The sequence below is a fragment of the Cryptomeria japonica genome, chromosome 7, assembly GCF_030272615.1.
Source record: "Cryptomeria japonica chromosome 7, Sugi_1.0, whole genome shotgun sequence".
NCBI lineage: Eukaryota > Viridiplantae > Streptophyta > Pinopsida > Cupressales > Cupressaceae > Cryptomeria > Cryptomeria japonica.
This window is the reverse complement of record NC_081411.1, coordinates 112,853,047-112,869,996: the sequence shown is the minus strand read 5'-3', so window position 1 is coordinate 112,869,996 and position 16,950 is coordinate 112,853,047. Positions and strand designations below refer to the sequence as shown.

General features: G+C 35.8%; 1 protein-coding gene across 1 annotated transcript; it reads left to right on the top strand.

The window, feature by feature from the left end:
- Window positions 1–1,663: 1,663 nt before the first annotated feature.
- LOC131856491 (uncharacterized) lies at window positions 1,664–3,867 on the top strand. The gene is made up of 5 exons (XM_059208285.1): window positions 1,664–1,777; window positions 1,877–2,194; window positions 2,248–2,493; window positions 2,623–3,183; window positions 3,400–3,867. The coding sequence occupies exons 1-5, from the start codon at window positions 1,664–1,666 to the stop codon at window positions 3,865–3,867; spliced, it is 1,707 nt and encodes a 568-aa protein (XP_059064268.1).
- The last annotated feature ends 13,083 nt before the right edge of the window (window positions 3,868–16,950 follow it).

The following is a 16,950-nucleotide window of genomic DNA, read 5'->3' as shown; positions in this document are numbered from 1 at the left end:
AATCAATGTAGAACTCAAACCGGGAAAGGTTATGGAAAAGTTATTCAAAGAAACAATGTAACTTGTTATGCATGCAACAAAATTGGATATATTGCAAGATTTTGTAGAAGCAAGAATGTACTAGCAAACAACAGAGGATCTAGTGACAAAGGAAAGGAGAAGGTGATTGAAATCAAGCAAGAATTCTCTAAACAATGGGTCAAGAAGACAGATCAGAGAAATGATGAATCTGCCTCTGCACCAGCAAAACAAAGCAATCCTGCACCGGTAAGAAGTTCTTCATCTAACTAAGGAATAATCCTTAGGGGTAAGACAACTAATTGAAGATCATGCATTTTGCCCCTCAGATGATGGTAAGAAAGTCATAATCCTTCTTTACCAACACATATGTTGAGTTACAATGGAAATTCACTAAACCAACGAAGCATTTAATGCGGTTGTTAGTTAACATTTTGGCTATAAAGCATTGAAATTTCTCATTTTGACTCACCAAGCATTCAAGTATTTGAAGAGAATAGAAGTAGAGCATCGGAATTCAAGAAGTGAAGCAACAAAGATTTTCTAGGGCATCCAAGGTTTTCACTTGCATTCGACAGAAAAAGGTATTTACTTTGCATCATGGCTTCTTCATCTTCCATTCCTGAATTCATAGCAAACCCTACTATTGTGGAGAATATCAAATGTCCTAGGCTAGTTTTTAAGATAATTCCTAAGATAGCTAAGGTGGATGGCTTTGTTGGAGCATTTTCAAAAATTCTGAAGGGAGTCACATTCGCAGAAGACCCTAGGGCATATATTCACTGTAATATTGAAGATTTAGGGTTTGAGGAGATGAAGAACATGTTTATGAAAGTCATCACAAACAACCAAGGTGTAATCAAACCTAAACATAAGATTGTGGAAGATTTAGGGTTCATAGACATCCTTTATATGCCTAGATTCAAAGATGAAATTATTTGATATGTTCTAAGTAGAGTTTACGGTGAATTCTTATGGCTTGAATCCATCTTCAAAATCACCAGGGAAGCCATTAAAGCTATTACAGGTTTACCCTCTACCAGCTCAAGGCCTGAGAAGATGAAGAAAATTCCAAACAAAGCTGTTATGGATCTAACTGGTGCTACATCTGATAACAAATCACTTAGGGTAAGTGACATAAATGATTACAATGTTAAATATGCTAGCATGGTTATTGGTTACAAGGTTGCACATATAGATAGGTTAAATTATGTTTGTAGTCTATGCATTCACAGTGCTTATGAAATGGTAAAGAATAATGCAAAAAATGATCTTTGTGAATGGTTAAAAGATGAATTGATAGATAACTTGGACAAAATCAAGGGTGATAAAAGGGAACATTCAAATTCAGGAATTTAATTGTATGTTTGATGCTATACTTCTTGAAGGAGATTCCCAAAATAGGACATAAAGACTTTGCCTATGATATTTCTATTGGAAAATAGATTAAGGAGGCAATTTATGGCATGGGTTCAAAAAGAAACAAGCAGGAATGGGGATACTTCAAACTTTCAAGGAAGAATGAAGCAAAGGGAAAGAATCCCTTAGAGTATTGTTGATAAGTATGACAAATTGATATGATTTGTTATAAAGAGATGAAATATGGATGGAGGTTGTCACACCTAGAACTGTTTGGGTAACAGCAATGGGATATGAAGTGGACACCAACATTCTGGAAACTTATGCCAAGAGACTTCTAAATGCCCCACTGGAACCTACTAAGAAGTTCTTTGGCACTACTGAAACCATAGAGAAAGATGTTTCTATTCAGAAGCAAAGAAAGAAAAGGGATAGAACATTAAAATATGCTTCAAATTTTTTTGAAGATGTTACCAAGGGAATATTGAAACTTGAATAGTTGAGTGATGTTGCTTCAAGCATAAAAGAAGGAAAATCTGACCAGCAACTAGTAACACATGTTTCCCCTATTGTTACCTCATCCGAGACTGATAGTGACAAAGCTGCTGAGTTTAAAAGAGTGGATAGGAAGAAGAGAAAATATCCAATGGCACCTACTCCTTCTCTGCCACCAAAGAAGGCAAGGACACTTAGGAAGAAAGAACAGGCTATGAAAGGGCCTAGCAATTCAAAGAAGAAGATTGCACAAAAGAAAATGGCACCAAAGATATCTGATGCACTTTCCCTAGCAGAGCTCATTAACGAAATAACTCAAGAGGTAATCTTAGCAATGTCAGTAAGTTTTATCTTTCTTTTGTTGATTCGAATAAGAACACTATTGAAGAAAGCATAATCTTGTATTTAGATATATTTAAGAAAGTTCTCATTGAAGTCATTGATGTTCTCCCCAATGACTTATATCTAAGACATGAGGCAAAAAGAATGTCCATCATTGAATTGGACAAGAAATTGAAGGTTAAAGCACTGTTGGTTGTTCATCTAGCCAAGTCTAGACAAGAAATAGACGAATTGATAGCAAAGACTAACAAAACTATTTTTGTAAGTGGTCACTGGCAAGTAAGCCTCGTGGCCAGCAGGACAAAGGAAATCACAGATGAGATAGTAGACAAATGGGATATTTTCTTTGTGGAGAAAGAGAAAAGAGAAGAAAAAGTAAGACAAAAAGCTGATAAATCTTTTTCTAAGGTATACCAAAAAGGTGATAAGGGGAAGAATAAAGTTGACAATGTTCCTGACTTAACAATAAAGGATAACTTACCACCACCGGCTCAGGACACCCCACCAGTAGCAGTAGAGGCACAGGCAGAAGTGCAGAATCAGCCCACAAAAAAGACATCAGAGGAACAAAAATTAACAGATGTGGTTGACCCCGAGTCAAATGTTCTATTCACAATTAAGGTTGATACTCAGGACATCAACATTACAATGGATGATACCTCTATTCCAGAAATTGGTAAGGACCATCCCACTAACACTCCTGTAAATATTGATATTGATAAAACAATTGTTGATGATACAAATAAAGCTGTAGATAAAGAAAGTTTTGAGGAGAAGAAATCAGAATCCGTAAATATTGAGATCTTTGACTCATCGGTCAAGGCACTTAACACTCAGCATGATATAAATAATGATGACATATATATAGATACTACTAAGGTCATCGATGATGAGATACTAACAAATAAAGCACAAGAACAAACAACATCTGAACCGGCAAAGGATAAGAATGAGAATAAGGAAGAGGAAGTGATTAAGATAGCTTAACAGAAAATAGAGGAAGGGACAAAGAAATCAGGAGAAGAGAAGAAAGATAATGCAAAACCTAGCACCTCTCCTAGTACTTCAATTTTGGATTTCAAACCAATATCTATCACATCACTACTATTGGATTCTATAATGAAACTAACAGAGTGCAATGCCTTAGCATTTAACACTATCAATGATTCTCTACCAATTTTGTAGATGATTGCACCAGAGTGCAAGGTAGATCATATTATTGGCTCGATAGGTAAATTGGACACATTTTCCAAATTCATTTCTGCTAACATTCAGTCATTAGACAAAATAAATGAGAAGACTGTTCAAGAAAAAGTTGATAAAGAAAATGAAGTATTCTTTAGAGAAACAATAAAGGAATGTACACAACAGATTGATACACTGCTACTGGCATTGAACTCTACCATTTTGGAGTATAAGGAATTATATTGGGAAGCTTGTAAACCACACCAACTAATAGAAGATATTGATGATCAGATTAGAAAAAATCAAAAGGAAATTGATGATAATGCGGATAATACAATTGGTTCTTCAAAATTATCATCAATCATAGAACAAGAGATGACTACACATGAGGAGAAGATTGAAAATCTTGAAAAAGAAAAGGAAAGACTGAAAATAAAAGCCAGGGAGTTGAAGAATAAGCTTGGTTAAAGATTGGACAATCTAATCACTCACTAGAATGCACTATCAAAGGCTACAATTCAAGGAGATAGAACACCAGAACAACAAATGCACTATCTTATCGGAATGATCAGGCAAACAAAAACAATAATCACTAATAGTATGAAGTTCATGCAGTGTCTGAACTTAGTTCTTGCGGATATTTTTCAAATTGTACACAACAGACTTTACGGATCTAAGTAAACTTTTAAATTTTTGAAATTTTTTGACATCCTTTGTCATTGATGTCAAAGGGGGAGTGTATAGTGAGAAAAATGTACTGAGCAAGGAATGGAGAAAAGTGTACAGAAGAAGATGAATAGATCATTTTCTCAGGGGGAGCCCTCGTAGTTTTGGATTCACAGTTTTTGATTTTTCTCATGAGTGTTGCCATCAATGCCAAAGGGGGTTATTGTTGGCATTATACACTTAGATGAGAAGGGTGGATGTTGTCATTGATGGCAAAAAGGTTCCATAGGATCAACCAGCCATAGACTTCACCTACTGGCACTGACAGATACAACAAGGCTTATTCACACCGGCATCCAGTTTACACCGCCAGAAGATTATACCAGCATTCTAGGCTAACTTGACAATAATTGTTGTTTATGCAAAATAAATTGTAATGTAAATTATAATTGTATGGCAGACATGTTGTATTGTAAAGACTAATATATTTATGAGCTCTTGTAGGTCATTTAAAGAGAAGTAAGTGATAATATGAGATATATAGAATATGATAGCGAATAGTTGTATATGAATTTTGATGTGTTTATTTTGGAGCGAATAAGAAGTAGAGCAGAGACAAGACTATTTTGTATAAGCATAATCATTTGACAGAATATTGGCTAGGTTTTCTGGTAGAGGCAGAATCGGTATTAGACAGAGCACAACAACTCGAACGAATCCAACATTTTGATGCAAGTTGTAAGCGTTCATTTTTATGTTTACATCTGTATGATGTTGTAGTTAGTGAGACTCCACTTTTGTTGTTGAGCAGTGACCTCTAGGCAGTTGGCCTTCCTGCATGTGCAGGCCCCTTATGTACTTGTAATATTTATTCATATGGCTAGTGAGTAAATATTGTGGGTCACAAATCCCACCAATGTTTTTCCCTTACCGGGTTTCCTCACCAAAATATTTGTGTTATGGTGTGCATTGATGTTGATTCCTTTGTTTCTCTTTACTGCATTATTGTTTGCTTACCAGCATATTAATCTCAGTTACAAAATTGTAAATAAGTTTAAATCTTTCATTTACCGGCTAGACACTGATTCACCCCCCCCTCTTAGTGTCTTTGGGATTAATCAATTATCTAACAATAAATTGAGAAAAACTGTGCGTTGCGAAGGAGCAGCGCGAAGTACGACGATCTTCAGATTTTTGCGATTTTTTGAAAAATTTGATTTTTTTGGATTTAAACAAAAAATCGGTTTTTTGTTTGATTTTTTAAATTTTTTATTTTTGTTTGATTTTTAAAACTTTTGATTTTTGTTTGATTTTTTGGATTTTTTGAAATTTTGGATTTTTTGAATTTTTGAAATTTTTTCGTTTTTTTGTTTGATTTTTTAAATTTTGTATTTTTTGGATTTTTTCAAATTTTTTTTTTTTTGGATTTTTTGATTTTTTTTTCGTTTTTTGGTTTGATTTTTTAAATTTTTTATTTTTTGTTTGATTTTTTTGAAATTTTTTATTTTTGGATTTTTTTAAATTTTTCGCTCGATAGATTTTATTTAAAATGATATTTAAAAATGAGGTTAGGACTGTGTGAGGATAGCGTGTACATGCCCTACATGTCCATCGAGGCATCACATCCACCTGCCTCAACATGGGCTATATAAGTCTTCAAGTGCCCATTTCTAGCTCATTTGCACACTTCTCGTTGGAGCATTGGAGCTTGGAGAAGAAAGAGGAAATCGCATGCATTACCACCGTCAACGTTTTAAGTGAGTTTGTTGATTTGAGAGGCCAACAAAGTACGAACCACTGGTGAGTTGATTCTGTAGACACCTAAAATTGTCATGTCTAATTAAATAAATATTTTTATTTATTTAATTACTTTAGCTTAATTCTTCTATTAATTAAATAAATCTTTATTTATTTAATTAATTCATTTATCCTCTTCTAGCCTTATTTCTCATTTAAATAAATACATTTATTTATTTAAATTATCCTTTTCCTAAATTAAATAAATATCCTATTTATTTAATTGATCCCACTTCTTCTATTAATTATATAAATCTTTATTTATTTAATTAATTCATTAACCTTTTCTGCCCATGACATATGTCATTCATCTCTTAATTCATACACTACCTACCCCTTTCATTATTTTATTATTTCTTTTACCTACCCTCTAATCATAGCCGACCTCCTTTTACACCTCTCAATCTTATCCCTCCATTTCTTATAGTGTCTTCCATATAAGGAGATGCTTCCTTCATTATCAAACCCTAATCAATCATTCTAATCAATCTATGCAAACCCCCCGTTGACTACTTGACTACAGTACGCTTTTGAACATAGGCGATCCTACTTGCAACCACATTCCGTTCTTTGTTGAACTATTGTGCACATAAAATTTGCGAGCAAATATATCAAGCAAGATCAATGGAGATAGGAAGAATGGAGATCCAAACCCTATTGGACATGTGATGGTATAATCTTTGTGATTTCATTTGATTTGCATTGTCTTAGGTAATCTTCATATGTTATGGTGGATTTTTGTTGTTGTTAGGCTAGGGTTTTGTGGTTGAATCTATTTAGTCTTTCAACATTATTGTTATCGATTTTCACCATATACATTTTGGCACACCCCACGGGACATGGATTTTTGTTAGATTTGTGTTTTTCGTAGATTTTTCTAACTCTATATTGTTGTTTTGTAAAACAATTTGGAGAATAATCATGTGATGTTAGGGTTTTGGACACAAAATCAAGATCTTGGAGAGATTCGATCATATCTCACAAACGGCTAAGAAATTTTGCACCAAATTGTTTTTCCAGGTTGAAGAAATCATCAGAAGCTCTTAATCAAAAATAAAGAATTTTTGGAGAACATTTTCATTTTCTATGAATTTTTTATGATTTTTCATAAAAAATTAATTTTGAGAGCAAATGAGAGAATTTTTTGGATTTTCTTACATTTTTGGAAATCTCTCATAATTATACATAGGATCTATTCTTTGTGATTTTAATTTTGATGCAAAATATTTCCCTAAAAATTGTATCTTTAAAAATTAGGGGTTTTCCTTATTTTGATCAGATCTCACAAACAACTTCAAATTTTGACATAAAAACTTTTGTACAAGTCAGGAAAATTATTAGAAGGATTCAATAAAAATTTCAAATTTTTTGGATCATTTTGTCAATTTATATGAAGTTTTTATGAGTTTTAATAAAAAATTAATTTTGAGAGAAAATTAGCGAATTTTTTGGATTTTCTTACATTTTTGGAAATATCTTAGAATTATACACTGCTTAGATTTGTTGCAAAAAAAATTTCATGCAAGTTTGGAAGACCATCAAGACTCTCCAGTAAAAATTTCAGATTTTTTGGATCGATTTTGCATTTTATATGAATTTTTTATGATTTTTCATAAAAAATTAATTTTTGGAGCAAATTAGCAAATTTTTTGGATTTTCTTACATTTCCAGAAATCTATTGAAATTTTGCAGGTGGTCTTTTTTATGATGAATCATATCTTTGAATTAGTCAACAAAATGCATTGTTGAAGGCCCCTATTTCACAAAGTCTTTTGGATCTAAAATTTACCTAACTTGTGTGCTTGTAGGAAGGGGTGATCATTTGAAACAATCCAAACTACTAATAAATATTTGTTGTAGGTCCTTGGCAAGGGTTTTTGGATTTTTATTGTGTGCCTTATTTTCATAAACTAGCAAACACTTCAATTGGTGCACTAAAATTGAATCATTGTCTTTTGTGTCTTGAGCAATAGGCTCTTTTTGTTTAATCTTTAGAGGGCCTGTCTTCCTGTGTGGTCATTAGGACTACTAGTGAGAAGAGAATGACCCAAGTGGTAGAAAAAGAAAAGCCATCTTCTTCCAAACCACTATAAATAACTGTATTCATGGTGAAAACTATGAATAACGTGTGCTGATTAGTTCATATCGACACTATGTCTCCCCATAAACCTGTTTGATGAAATTTATTTGATCAGTTGTAGGGAATAACCCCTACCAGTTGGAGCCTTCTATATTTATAGAGCTGAAAGTGTCGCATGTATGGCCACATGAGCGGATGCCCTTACTAGCACCTTTTTGTTTTAGAAGCCCAAATCCATCTAGTTGTTGGGGCAGGAGGTCGGACCTCTGGTAGCGGCCCACACACATACGGTTCTTAGTAGAGATACAAAGTTCACCACAGGGAGTTTTCATGGGGACTGATACTTGGTTGACCCAAGAAGTGAGTGCTGAGGGTGGAGCCAGTGAGGTCAAGCATCTAAGTATACACTCTAAATAGCGTAGCCTCGGGGGTAAAACCCCATGTGGGATCAACAACTATTGTCTTGGCCAGCCATAAGAATTGTGCTTGACTTATTTTAAACATTCAAACATTCAAGACCAAACAACAAAACATTGTGTCTTTTGTGTCTTCATGTGTATGCAAAACAATTTTACATCAAACAACACACTTTTCTTGGAGTCATTGTCAGTCTAAACACTTGCAAACATTGAGTCCTCATCAACATTGTGTCCTCTTGTCATGAAAAATAGTCAAACATTCAGATTTGGTCACAACCAACAACTTCACAAATTGGAAAAATTTTACAGTCCAGCAAACAAGAGCAATCAGTTTTGGAATTCTTGAGCTTCCTAGGTTGTTTCTCCATGTTTTCATCTAGCATTCAACTTGTCTTTGGGTCTCTCAAAGTCCATCATTGCTTTACATCTTGCATTAAATTTACATTTGTCTAAACTTGAGTCAAAAGGTCACTTGTTTGTCCTCATCATACTTTGTCAACACACTACATACAACAACATTTTGCTAAGTGGTCCCTCATCAAGGTCTATCACCTTTGGGTCTCATTTGGTCTTACTTAGAGTGAAGGTCAACCTACCTCATCAAGAGAAACTATCCTCTCTTTGGAAGTCACACCTACTCTACTACATACATACTTGGTCTTACGCTTTGGACATTGCAAGTACACCCCAGATTCATTTACATTCCATCCAACTCTTGGTCTTCCATACTTTTTCCATTTTCATCTAGTCTCACACATCTCGGTCAATACCTAGTTCATGGTTGAAACCCATCTTCAAAAATCTAGGAGAGAAACTAAAGAGGCTCAAGAGTCTGCAAACATGAGTTCTTATGAGTATGACAATGATATCTTTTTCAATTCTGATCATACTATATTACCTGACATGGATGCCCATAGAAACATTCCAAATGTTGAGAACATGAACACTACAAACAACAATGATACACACAATGATGATATGGACAACTTTTCAGTACATTCAACAGATGTGGAAGAATCCATTATGGATCCCCATTTTAATCGATTGGTTGAGGAAATAATGAGGAGAGATAGACAATATTTCTTACAAGTGATGGCACAAAGTGGAGCCAAAATCCCTCATGATTTCGACATGTCTCAAATAATGGAAAATCGACCTTTGCAACAAACTCACTCCAACATGGATCAAAGGAGGCCTAATAGTGGAGGCAATAGAAGACCACATCTTGTGCCTGAATCACCATCATCGTTGTTTCAAAAACTAGAGGTCCCACGTACACATGGCCAAGCATATGATACTCACCTTTGCAGACCATTATGGAAGTCTTATGCAGAAAAATATGCTCAATCACATATCAATGCTAAGGATCAACCACCAAAGCAATTGGATATTCAAAGGGATGCTCAAAATTTGGACACAAGGAAACCCCATGTCAAATTTGGGGGCAACACATTAGAACATGACATGCTTGTAGAGTATGGTATACATGGACAAAGCAGATATTTTGTTCCTCAACATGAATCTATACCAAGTGGTCCATATATGCAGCATCACTATAGACCTCCTCCATATGAACATGTGTATGATCAATATCATCCATATATGCAAAATGCTTCTCCTCCAATTGGTGCCTCAAGCATAGGGTATGGTCAAAGAAGTCGATCTCCACCTAAGAACAATTTGGAGCAACAAATCAGGGACTTACAAAAGAAAATGGAGGACATAAATACACTAAAGCCAACATACACAATGAGTGACATATGTCCTTATCCATTTGACAAGAGCATTCCAATGCCTCCATTTCCTACACACTTTGTGACGCCTAAGTTTGATAAGTATAGAGGAAAAGGGGATCCTAAGGCACACATAAGATAGTTTTTCATAGCTTGCATTGAGGTAGCAGCAAAAGAGACATATTTGATGAGATTATTCCCACAAAGCTTAGGAGATCAAGCTATGGAATGGTTCTGTCAACTCCCACCTGGAATTAAGTCATGGGGTGACTTAGCAGAGGCATTTATCCAACATTTCTCCTACAATATAGAGACAGACATATCAGTCACTACTTTGTGCAACACCAAGCAAAAAGAGGGAGAGTCTTTTTCATCATTTTTACAAAGATGGAGAAATCTAGCCAACAGATGCTCTTGTGAATTCCACAAAAATGAATGGTAGAAATGTTCACCCAAAATGTTAACAAAGAGATTGGTTATGACTTAAGGAAAGCTTGTTTGTCCACCTTCAAGGACGTCATTGAAAAAGGCTTAGCAATAGAGAAGGTCCTAATTGAACAAGGAGTCATTAAGATATTCAAGGAAAACAAAGATGACTTTAAAGGAAAAGACAAGCCAAGATTTTGGAATAAAAACAAGAACACAGTCAATGATGGTGTTGTTGATGCCAATAGAGTGCGACCCAAATTCATTTTTTCTGGATCAAATCAGGTGAATAGTCAAACAACTTCTAAATCATGAAGGAAGTACACGCCATTGGGAGAACCACTTGAGTCAGTTTTCAAGAAGCTAGTGGAAAACAAGGTAATCACTATTCCAAATTTTCCTCCATATGAGCCAAAGGTTAAACCAAATTGGTGGAATGATGATGAATATTGTGAATTTCATAAAAGCAAGGGACATAAAATAGGAAATTGTCATCGACTGAAGAACATCATACAAGATCTCATTGATAGAGGTGACATTGAGATTGAAGGGCATTCATCCAATCAAGAACATGATATGTTTAAGGAACCATTCCCAAAGCATGACAAGGGAAAAGTTGCAGCCACAGATGACTAGACCAACTATACTAGAGCATCTTATAACTATGATTCAACTATCAACCACATTTCGATGGAAAATTATGTCTCTACCATTATCATCAAGGACAAAATGCCTGATAATTCTACCCAAAGACCTAAGATTGTCCTAAAAGGCATCAAATCTTCTTTTGAACCTACCTCTGAATGTCATGTTACAACCCACCAAGGTAAATTCACTTTGCAAGGTGCTCCAGCTAAAAACACTGCTTCCTCATCAACCAAACCTAAGTATGACCTTGTAGAATAGTTAGGGAAGACACCCATGCTCATCTCCATCCTTGAGCTCTTACACATATCCCCCGCACATAAATCCATTCTTAACAAAACCTTGAGAGAAACTGTCATTCCTACTGATCTGAACATGGACCAGTTTCAAGCCATGGTGGGATACCTTTCCATTCCACACTCCCTTACTTTCACAGAAGTTAATGACACCTCTGTAAGTCAGCCACATAACGCACCTTTACACATTGAAAAATTCATATGCAAACATGGAATCAAACGAGTCCTGATAGATGGAGGAGCAGGTCTAAACATTTGCACATTGAACACTTTTAAACAATTGGGATATTCAGATAAAGTTGTGAATTCTACAAACAAAATTACCATCAAGGCATATGATGATGAAGAGCGTTCATCCAATGGCACAGTCACCTTGCCTCTCAGAGTTGGGCCAGTTACAAAGGATGTGGTTTTTCAGGTCCTAGACTTGGATCTCACATACAACATATTGCTAGGACGTCCATGGATTCATGAGATGAGTGTAGTCCCATCTACATATCATTGATGTATCAAGTTTCCACACAATGGAGTTGAAGTGACCATCAAAGCTGACCCTAATCCATTCATATATTGCAACAATCTGTGACCTAGATCAGAATTAACAATTCCAACCAATCGAGAGGTTATTCCTTCATCAGCATATGTGGATCCAGAATCCTTGAAAGCTTTTACGTCAAAAAAAACAAAGCTAAAAGAAAAATTCAAGATTAAAGACATGGGATGTGGTGAGTATATCTTTTATGTTGATCAACTCCCACTATCTCCTAAGACATTCAGTCGACAAGAACAATCTATAAACAATTTACAAGGAATTGGGTGTGAACCACCTAGTGTTGTGGCTACTGAGTCTGAATGCAAATATCCTCCAGTGGTGCAAGCAACTCTTGATATCAATAGTCCTAAGAATGGTTCCAACAAAGAATCTATTGAGCATATCACCAACCCTCTTGAGAACTCACATAGCTTTACCATATCATCCACTCATTCCATTTCCACTCCACTTCCAGACTTGGATCAACAAGAATCACAAAAGCCCTTAGTCATTGGGGATCAAGAATCAATCTTTGAAAAGAAAAATATAAAAGTCAATAATAAAGAAAAGTCCTTTAGTCCAAATCAAAATCAAAAGCTACTGGATTGTGCAAAAATCAAAGTTAAGGATAAAAATCCTATGAAGCAAAAAGAACAAGAGTTGATCTCCCCTAATACCAAAATAACTAGGGGCAAAAGTTCTACAATTTCAAGTAAAAAAGAACATTTGTTGATCCTAAGTCTCCATCATGTTATCCTACTTTCACTTCTTTTCACAATCATAAACCTTCATAACTCATCTACTTGTTCCACACATCCTTTCCCTTCCGGCGATACATCATGGACCTTTAATGGAGCTTCCTCGAGGGACTTTGTTATCAAGGATGCCCAAACTTCTTCAGGTGACACGCATACAGGCCTGTGTAGTCCACACATTAGTAATTCTATCTCAGTTCCCTTATCAAGGAAGATAGTCACTCAAGTTACATATCATTCAGTCAAGGAATGTCACAGTTACAATCACAAGGTAAAGCCTCGTACATTTGAGGTAGGTGATTTGGTTCTCAGAGAAAACCCCAAAAATCAGCAAGAGAGAGAGAGAAGAAGGGCAAGTTCAAACCAAATTGGCTTGGTCCTTACATCATTACAGCAGCATATGGATCTCGAGCATATCAGCTCTCAACTACAGAAGGTAAACCTTTGGAGGATCCTATCAACAGCATGCACCTTCGCAGGTTCTACACATAGCTCTTTGGAACATCCTAATTCAAAAATACAAAAAAATCAAAAATTTCAAAAATACAAAAAAATAAAAAAAAATAAAAATTATAAAACAAAAAAATCATTAATTGGTGAAAACCTGACAAACAGGCGCCTTGTGACACAAAAAAAATTGAAAAATTAAAAAAAGTAAAGACAAATAATTTCGTCCAACGGTGAAAACCACTTTGGTGGTGCCCTGGACAAGTACCATGGTGAAAAATGGGTCACTAGCACCATGCATAGAGACATTGCTCCTCCCTCCTTCAGGATTCACTTTCATCCTTTCACTTTCCACACACTCACAACCTATTCGTTCATAATAAACTTACCCATTCCCATCATGGCTTGTTATTGATCTACCCAAGATTGGTTAGCCATTCATAATAAACGTCCCTTTTCACCTCCCTTTCCATCCTTAATAAATTAGATCCTATATGTGGCTAAGGCAAATCCTACATCTAGTGATGGGTGTGGAATTGAGAACATCACATGTTTCAAGGAGTACAGTTTCTTCCAGCTTCCTTCAATCTATCTGCGCACAATCCGCAATAAAACAGCATCTTGCATCGCCAATTAGCAATAAAGTTCCATCTTCTCTACAATAAAGTATCAGTTTCATGGATTCAGTCAATTTTAGATGAGACAGCAGCAACAATGGGCTTCAATAAAATCAAATCTTTCAATAGACTCAGACAACATTATGGTTCTGTGCTATCTATCTTTTTTGTGAAAGTAAACATTGTGACCACAATCAAATAAGACTTATACAAGTGACAAGAGACACTAAACTTGAGGACTATAGTGGATGTTGGTGTCGAGTCTTGGTGTTATTTTGATTTTATCTTTTGGTGACATATCTTTTAGCTTTTCCAGGATGTCTCTGACTAGAGATTCTATCTCTAGGATGTCTTTGACTAGAAAGGCGAGGATGGGGTATCGTCACCTATTTGTATTTGTTGTCTATGGATTGTCTCTTAGTAATGCTATGACTTGTCCAAGGATATGAGGACACTGTGAGTCTAGTATGAACTGGGGCATTCCTTGTTTGTGACTGTCTTATCTCCATGCAAATAGGTACAATGACTTTTTGGGTCAAACATATGCCTCGATTGTCATAACCTACTTGCCATAATAAAGCTCAAAGATGATAATGCACAAGAAGCTCTTTCACTTTCATATCTTCTATCTTCCATCCCCCTTTCTTGATTGACTTACATCGCCCTTCTCGAGTCAGTGTAGCCTACTATCACATGACTGAGTATAATGACATGCCAAAATTATTTGCATTTCATGTAGTTGCACCTGCATTACCACATATAAGCATTTCATACATACATATAGATATCACAACTGCATCACATCCTGCACACAACACCTGTTAGCACAATTTACATTTGCATTATCATATTCATCTGCATTACATACATTCACATTTGCATCATGCATACACATATAAAACATAAAAGAACAAAAATATATTACATTGCATCATATACATATTTGCATCCATATCATAAGCATCACATAGAAACATACATCACATAGGTACGCATGCATATAGTTGCCGCAAAGATGAATCATCTCATATATATATATATAAAGTGTCATGATACAATGATGTCAAAATCATACGACTACAATCACCCACAGGTGTCTATATCATCATACAAAAATGGTACAATACTGATACATAGGGAGCCCTCTACGGCTATTTTGAATTCCCTCCCTCAGAGCCAGCTGGCCTTGACGGAGTCTGAGCCCTAGAAGGACCTGCCCCAAGATCATCTCTCCTAGCCTCTGTGTCCTCTATAGCCACCCCTCATGTCACCCTATCCGGATAGAGGAACCCACTGATAACTCCTGCCAACACTATTAGTAGTGCTAATCATGTCCATGTCATGGTATCCCATGCCACATGTCCCACCCTCATCTCTAGTCTTGGATCCTAGAACACTCATCTAAGGGCATCCTTGTCTCCATCTCAATCATATAGAATCAGCTCCCCATCGATCGGTATCCATAGAATCTTGTATACATCCTCCAAGGTAACTATCATCTCCCCCATCAGAAAATAAAAAGTGCAAGTCTCTGAGTGCCACCTCTCCGCCAATGCAGTCAGCAATCCCATGTTCGCTCAAAACTTAGGCACATATAGAATATGTCTCAATCCCATAGCCTTGATCGCAGCTCGGTCCTCGACTGTCAACTCAGGTCACAACCTTTGAGTCGATGGGAATCTCTCCCATGACTCCAGCATAGGTAAATACTCCCGCAGTCAAGCAAATCAATTATGTTAGTCCTAGTGACACTCACTGTTCATCACAAAGTGTTGCTATTTATCCTAGTGACACTCACTGTTCATCACAAAGTGTTACTATTTATCCTAGTGACACTCACTGTTCATCACAAAGTGTTGCTTCTATCCTAGTGGTACTCCCTGTTCATCACAAAGTACTACATGTTTGGCACTCCCTATTCATCATGAAGTGCTGCTCACATTTGCACTCACTGTTCATCACAAAGTGCTGCTCATATTTTAGTACTCCCTGTTCATCACAAAGTACTATATCTTGGTACTCACTATTCATCACAAAGTACCTTGATCTATCCTATCCTAGGGCCTCTACTTGAGTGAATCCTCTTGAGAAGTTTCCTAATTGGCAACGTATGTTCTATCATAGAATTGTCAATCCTAGCCCTATTTTCTATCCTAGTTTTCCCTAGAGGACCTGCTTGAGTGTATCCTCTCAGTAGCTTATCCAATCGACAGAGTATGTTCATCACAGAACTGCCGATTTGACTTAGAAGACACAAATTCACATTTTTGGACACAAACGTGCTTTCCTGACATAAACATGCATTTATTACATTACCTAGCATGCATTAATGACAACAATAAATACATCAAAGTACAAGGAGGTTTTGTGGTATTTACTGGCTCTCCTACCTCTGCTGGCCTCTGAAATCGGCAAACGCGATCGAATCTGTGAGCCATTGCCATCGCTGTTGATTGTTGCTGCTCTTTTCTCTCTCTGCACTCTAATCTCTTGGAGGTGTAGATGACAATGAGGATGTATTTCCCTCGTGGTCTATCTTATAGACTGCCCTAGCCCTCGTTTCCCAAGTTAGTTTTCATTATCCTGTGACTCTATCACTTTATCCGGTCAGTCCATTCTATCCCATCTTTCTTATCGAGAGATTGTCTACGATCTTTTCACACATTTTCATCCAATCTCTCGAGGGGGCATATCATTCCCATATTGGGGCAACTTTGTATCAGTTTATCTAATCTTCTTTGAAATAACGCGACAAGCCGCATTGTCTCAAAGAGGGGCAAAATGTAGACACCTAAAATTGTCATGTCTAATTAAATAAATATTTTTATTTATTTAATTACTTTAGCTTAATTCTTCTATTAATTAAATAAATCTTTATTTATTTAATTAATTCATTTATCCTCTTCTAGCCTTATTTCTCATTTAAATAAATACATTTATTTATTTAAATTATCCTTTTTCCTAAATTAAATAAATATCTTATTTATTTAATTGATCCCACTTCTTCTATTAATTATATAAATCTTTATTTATTTAATTAATTCATTAACCTTTTCTACCCATGACACATGTCATTCATCTCTTAATTCATACACTACCTGCCCCTTTCATTATTTTATTATTTCTTCTACCTACCCT